The sequence below is a fragment of the Sesamum indicum genome, linkage group LG16 (genome assembly GCF_000512975.1).
Source record: "Sesamum indicum cultivar Zhongzhi No. 13 linkage group LG16, S_indicum_v1.0, whole genome shotgun sequence".
Classification (NCBI taxonomy): domain Eukaryota; kingdom Viridiplantae; phylum Streptophyta; class Magnoliopsida; order Lamiales; family Pedaliaceae; genus Sesamum; species Sesamum indicum.
Window position 1 is genome coordinate 2,385,237 of NC_026160.1, and position 7,530 is coordinate 2,392,766.

At 33.9% G+C, this 7,530-nt stretch overlaps 1 protein-coding gene across 1 annotated transcript; it reads left to right on the forward strand.

Moving 5' to 3' along the window:
- On the forward strand, nt 1,190-2,224 carry LOC105178581 (cysteine-rich and transmembrane domain-containing protein A). Its single transcript, XM_011102087.2, has 3 exons — nt 1,190-1,399; nt 1,670-1,832; nt 1,971-2,224. Exons 1-3 carry the CDS (start codon nt 1,375-1,377, stop codon nt 2,014-2,016), a joined length of 234 nt encoding a protein of 77 aa, XP_011100389.1. The 5' UTR covers nt 1,190-1,374; the 3' UTR covers nt 2,017-2,224.

Here is a 7,530-nt window from a genome sequence, read left to right on the forward strand (position 1 = left end):
TCACGACTAATTTATATATTACACGCTCGTATAAAATGACAAGTTCGATAAAATTCGAACTTGTGAAGTACAAATAACTTCCACATTTGGTGAGCCCTTACATAAATGGTAACATTGATGTTTCGCAGTAATAAGGTCGTAGTTATATATATTTATACGACAATTTATTATTTTTGTATCGTATTTAATTAAAAAATCTCAGAATATATCAAATAACAAAACACTCTCTCTGTATTAGATTTAAATATATAAATATTTTTTGTTCTTTTTAAAATTACGAGTATACCCCTTGATTGTTGTAATTGGAGCTATAATTAAAAACTCCCTGTTTAAAAGTAAAAACTTATGTAAACACTTTCTAAAATGCATTACGGTAACACCATTTCAGTGTGTTCTACAATTTTGCAAAGACAAAAAATACTTATATATTTGAATTTAGGGATAATTATACTCTCTTCCTTTGAAGTTTGGTGTAATTACACGTAAACTCTCTGTAGTTTGACAAATTACATCTAACACCCCTAAGGCTTGCTTTACCTAACAAATAAGTCTCTCCGTTAGTCAAAATTCACCAAATTTATTGATATTAGCAAAAAAGTTAGAGAAAAATTTTATTGACATATTACTGGCTTATTACAGGTTAAATAAATTCCTTTATGACCAAATTACTATCATACATCTTTACATATTATACATGTTATGAGGTATATTTTCACCGTCATAAGGGTAGTTTAGTCATAAATAAATTATTTAACCTGCAATAAGTCAGTAATCAATTAATCGAGAGTAAATATCAATTTTCACAAATTTAGTGAATTTTGACTAACAAATGAATTTATTTGTTAGACGGAAGCAAACCTCAGAATGCTATGTGTAATTTTTTAAACCACATGAGATTTAAATATAATTACATCAAATTTCAAAAAAAAAAGAACATAATAATCTTTTAAATTAAAATAAAAAGAGTGTCGTCGTAATTTACGCACTCAAACAAAAATCTAGAATTTGGTCCAACAATAAATGGGAAACGGATAAAGACGGCCATCCAGAAAAAAACACGTCCACGCGTAACGAATCCGGTACTGCTTGACACGCATAAGCATACCAAAATTCAGAGGAAGTGGGACCATTTTGCCCCTGCCGTCTTCAATTGATTCTCCTTCTCCGCCTCTTCACGCGGTGTCTCCGCCCGCCCTCTTCCTTCCTTCCTTCCTTCCCTACGTAATCCTCCTCAACAACTCCAACCCCTCCCCCTCCCCCTCCTCTATATATACCCACATATACATACACATCATCTCCATCTTTGTGATACTTATAATTTCCTCTGCTTTTACTCTTTATCCTTTTGATTTTATCTCCACCCACTCCATCAACATGAGCAACTACACCCAAAATCAAGGTATGTATTCGGGTTTCTGGATTCCGATTTTACTCTGGATTTTCAATTTTTCTAGCACAATCAGTCCTTTTTGACGGAGGAAGACATTTGAAGGAGATTTACTCCGCCGTTAACTCCGTCGAGAAGATGATCAAATATGTTGTAGAATTAGAGATTTGGGAGCTTCGAGATTCTGTGTTGTTTGGAATCAGAAGTGAAAATCACTCTATCTAATGGGATTAGAAAGTAATTTCTCCTATATTTGATTATGTATGTTTCATTCCTATGCAGCTGCATATCCACCTCCGGCCACCGGGTACCCGGCGGAGCCACAGGGCGGGTACATGGCGCCACCGCCGCCGGCTGGTTATCCAGTGAAAGACGGGCAACAGGGTCTGGATCAGGCTCCAGCAGCCACCACTCAGTCTAGAGGCGACGGCTTCTGGAAGGGATGGTTAGTGCTTTAATCCTCTGCTCTCTTGTACTCCATATATGCATAATCAAATACTAGGAATCGAAAGACAGTCGATTCGATACAAATTCACAAGTATCAATAAATATGAGTGATGAAATCCTTTCTGGTTTGTTGCAGTTGTGCTGCTCTCTGTTGCTGCTGTGTGTTGGACGCTTGTTTCTGAGGATTCTGAAATGTTTTTCTTTATGTAATTTGAATTCATTTGACTTTTCGATTTCTATGTATATGTTGGATTTGTTACAGATTTGTGGTATTTTACAACACTCTTTTGTGTATTTTTTAGAGTTGTTTACTGATTTTTGCTATTGTTCTTTACATGTACTCTAATTTTAATATATATGTTCAGAGGTCTTCAGGATTTTCATTTTATTTATATGTGCTGCAGTGCTGCTTTACTGAATTTTTTATTTTGTAGTAAAACTTTGATTTAACCAACAAAATAATTCAATTTTTTTTTCAGATAAATGTAAATTGCATTAAATTAAAGAGAACAACACAAGCAGAGAAAATTGCATGTTCAACCCCAAAATATAGGGTGTTATGTAATATTAATCCCAAATTTTTTAATAGCCAATATTAATTCCATACTTATGAAAAAACGTTGTAAAATTAGCCCCACAATTGGAATTGTATTTTGTCATCTGTTATGAACTTAGAGATATTCTAAGTTTATTGGTTTATCACTCCTAATAAAATATAAAAAAAATAATATATGTATTCTCTTCCAAATCACTTTCTTATTTTTTCAAAAGCTTATTCTACAAATGAAATATATGGTGGTATTTATAGACCACCAAAATTATTGTTACAAAATACACCATGACTATTATAATTACAAATCATTATGGGGGATACAAAATGGTTGGATATTAAAAATGAATATCAAGAGGTGTATGCATTCATATATATATATATATATATGTATATATAATACCCCATTGAATGCATACCTTATCATATGCATCATGTCTCGTTAAAAATCTTGCCTGAAAAAATTCAATAGGATAAAATCAAGGCTAAAGAAAAGAGTACAGTTGTATAATCTCGCCCTCAATTTAAGCAGATATCTTTTAGGTGTCGTATGCCAATATTACGTACGAGTCGTTTGAACACCTTTGTTAGTAATGCCTACATAAACAAGTCTGCTAAGTTCTGACTTGATGGAATTAGTTTAACATCAACTTTGCCTTCCACTTGAAGCTCATGAGTGGAGAAAAATTTGGTGATATGTGCTTGGTTCTGTCGCCTTTTTAATACAACCATTATTGATTTGGCGGATGCATGCCTCATTATCTTCATATATTACTGTAGGATTTTTCTCGATTGATTCTAATCCACATGATTCACGAACATAATGTATTAGTGATCTAAGCCATACACATTCACGCCTAGCCTCGTATAATGTAATTAATTCTGCATCATTTGATGAGGTGGCTACCAAAGTCTGTTTGGTTGAACGCCACGAAATAGCAGTTACACCATATGTGTACTCAATGGATGAGCTTTGTCCATATGAAAACGCTTAAGGACTTTTTCTATATAGTTTAACTGATGAATGAAAATTCCACCCTTAGTATGTTTGAACTGCAGGCCAAGACAATACTTTGTAGTACCTAAATCTTTCATCTCAAACTCACTTTTTAAGTAATCAGCTGATTGTTGAATCTCTTCAAGAGATCCAATAATATTCAAATCATCAACATACATAGTTATGATTACAACTTCCGACTATGTCCTCTTTATGAATAAGCATGGACTTATTTGATTATGGTAAAATCCTTTCTTTATTAAGTAATCACTAAGATGATTGTACTACATATGTCCTGATTGTTTAAGTCCGTACACGGACCTTTTCAATTTGATAGAGTACATATAACGAGGCTTTGACTGCAATACTTCAGACATTTTTAATCCTTTTGGGATTCTCATGTAGATATCTGTATCCAACGACCCGTACAGATATGCAATTACTACATCTATGAGCTGATTTACAATTGTTCAATTACTGATAAATTGATTAAAAATCTAAGTGTGGTTGTATCCACTATAGGTGAATATGTTTCAGTATAATCAATTCTAGGCTTTTGAGTAAAGCCTTAGGCCACAAGTCTAGCTTTGTACGTTACAACTTTATTTCGTTCATTTCTCTTTCGTATAAACACCCACTTATAGCCAACTGGCTTGACACCTTTTGGTATTGGAGTTATAGGTCTAAATACTTCTCGTTTATTTAGTGAGTTTAGCGCATTTTGTATGGCTTTTTTTCAACTTTTTCAATTTTCCATAGTTGGAGGATCATTTTCATCTTCATACATGATTTCGACGGCTACAGAATAGGCAAAAATATCATTTATTTTAATTTCTTTTTGATACCATCCTAAACTGTTATGAGCATAATTAATAGACATATCGTAACTGTCTTCGAGATCTTGCTCATTACTTTTAGAGTCTTCAGATAAAACTGCTTCAGGAATTTATCCTTAGATATGATACTAGTGATCACATTAGTATCGTGATTAATTGAAACGATATGAACCTTTCTCTTTCGAGGATTTGTATCTTTAGAGCCCAAGTGGTCTACCATGCTTCTGGCGTATTTGTGACTCAGATGCCTTTGATTAAGTAAAAATCGCTTCAGGAACTTCTAAACGAGCTGGAACATTTTTAGCCGGAATGTAATTTTCGTGAAAGTTTAGTAATTTTTGGATATAGTGATTATGAAATAGTAACTATAAAATATTATAAATTACTATAATATAGTATAATATAGTACATAGGATTATAAAATACTAGAGAATATTATAAACTACTATAATATTCTATAAACTACTATAGCATATATTAAAAAATACTATAAAACACTAAAAGGCAAACTTAGATGATGTTAGACCTCTTCCGACGGTAGATCACTTTGAATGTTAGACAGCATTTGCATTTAGATAACATCGAACGTTAGATCAACTCCATTCTTAATGTTTTTTTTTTAATTGTTTGTGCTGAGACATCGTGTGTGTGGTGTCTATTTTAATTTGTAATTATTTTGTTATGAGGTATTGTATAGGGTGCCTAATTTAGTTTTGTAATTATAGATGATTATTTAGGATGAGTGGATGAGAAATATTATGAGATGGTTGATTGTGAGTATTGTTGCTAACTATAGTATTAGAGTGTAATTGTTTTGAATTTAAAATAATAATACACGTTATAGGCCATAATGAGGTTAGGCTTAACATTTTGTCCACATGTGCGAGGAATAAAGTCAGTTGTAGCTATGATATCTATGAAATTATAGCTACAATCGACTCTGTTTCTTTCATAGGTATTCTAAACTTTAGACCATAAACGACGTTAGAAAATGACACACACTCAAAAAAATAAACACACACAAAACTTAGCATAACTATAATACAAATTTAAGCATCGTTATGAAGTTACACAAACACTAATAATGTACAAGATAAAGACCAATAAAGTTAGGCCTAATGAGGAAGAGGCCTCACCTATGTTAAGGCTATTCGACATTAGACCATAATAAGGTTAAGCTTATCGAAGAATAAACCTAACGATATTATAGCATAACAAGGAATAGCCTTAAATGACATACACACCATGTAGACTCAAAAAAACAAACACACACATACTTCTGATTCACGCACGTTCAATACACACACGAAGCACGAAATAACCCTAAGCAACATAAGTAACATGTATACTCAATATGCACACAAAAGAAACAAAAACAAACACGCTCGAAACGAAACTAATAAATTTTATTATTGTTCTTAGGTATGATTAGAGGTTTTGGGCCAGCTCTTAGGGTTGTGGCTAGGGACGTGCGCACGATCGTGGGTAGGTGGTTCCATCACTTATCACTGATGCTTCCGATGCTAAGGAAGCATCAACACGACCCATCCTGTCACCTGATCCAGCTCCGGATGGTGCTTCAACATCTCACTGTGTGTTGGTTGAACTGATAAGGCTGCCACCATCATTCGCAGCTCCGAGCACATCACGTGTTGGGCCCTCATCCGCCCCTCCTACTTTGTCCTCCGCATCTCCCAACCCGTCCTTGGTTGCACCACCACCACCTAACATCAGGTTGTCCACCGCGAAATAAGTAAATTAAATTGTTTTATCGCTTTTCATCTAATTTTTAATTCTTTCCTCGAATACTAATTTATAGTGCGATGAATGCCACGGTATGTGCTCATAATCCCCAGCCTCGGGCCATATGCAATAATACTGCCCAGGAATAGGAGAATTGAAAGGTTCCAGTAGCTCTAGGTAATACAATGTCCTATCCAATCTTCAGTTCAATTTCATTTTCATCACCTTCAGTTGAACTCATTCTTCAGGACTAATAATTTCGTATGTCTCTCTCTTTTTCAGCTCAAGTACTATAGAGACTAGCTAGACAACGAGATGCACAAGGATTTTGGCAGCGGGCAGGATTCTACCTCCGCCATACATTGAGTACGCCAGGAAAAACATGAGGTGCCCAATGTGGCTAGTTGAGGAGGTCCAACGCCAAAATGTGTAAGTATTGTGCCTCCCCTGAATTGAAGACAGAAGTCTAGTAGAATAAACCAACAAGGCGGTAAATGCATCATTGTATCGATAATAATATCGAATGATATTAAATAATATCGTTGGTACATAATAAATTTGAATAATATCTAGTATGAAACCGAATGGGCAATTCAATGTGCGGAGTGGCTATCAAATCGAGCTGCAGGGGCGACGTCGTCCACGGCAATACACAGAGAGGCAGTGATGGAGAACTGGGCAAATTTATTTAATAAATGCAAAAAAAAAAAAATTAGTAAAAGCATGCCATTTTGAAAAGATTAGGAAAGTAAGTGGCACCGCGGCCTGACACCGCGGTGCCTCATTTTTTTAAAAAAAAAAAAATTCTCTGTGGCACCGCGGTCACAGACCGCGGTGCAAGAGAGTTTTTTTTTTTAAAAAAAAATATTTTATTTTACGATGAATTGTTGTCAACTTCTCGTTAAAATTTCGGCATTATTATGGCGAATTGTCAACCATCAAATATACTGTTCGACTCCCCTTGATGAGACGAACATTTTCCCACAAACAATTTCAAGTTTTATCAATCGTAAATAATGAATTTTTAGCACGAACACCGCACTTTTCGGCCGTCGATTCGCCGCCACCGGAGCGACCCACAATCACGAACCACCACCACTGGACTCGCCTCGACCTAACGGTTCTAACGAGACCAACCTAGTTCAATTTTATTAAATATTTGTTAAGATATGAAATTTGAAGTTTTTCCGCCGAAAATTTGCGATAAAGCTGTTTGCTGCCATTTCTCTACTGTCAGGACGAATCACAGATTAAGACCATAGCCGTTCGAATTCTGTCGTCCAGACGATTCCAACAAGACCAGTCTTGCTCAATTTCATCAAGTATTTGTTTGTTCAATTTTTAAAATAGTTATAATTTTATTAAATTCTATTTAATTAATTAATAATACTATTATAATTAATTAAATAATTAATAATACTATTTATAATTAATTAATAATACTATTTATAAAAATAATTAATTAATAATACTATTTATAATTAATTAATAATACTATTTATAAAAATAATTAATTAATAATACTATTTATAATTAATTAATAATTAATAATTAATAATACTATTTAGAC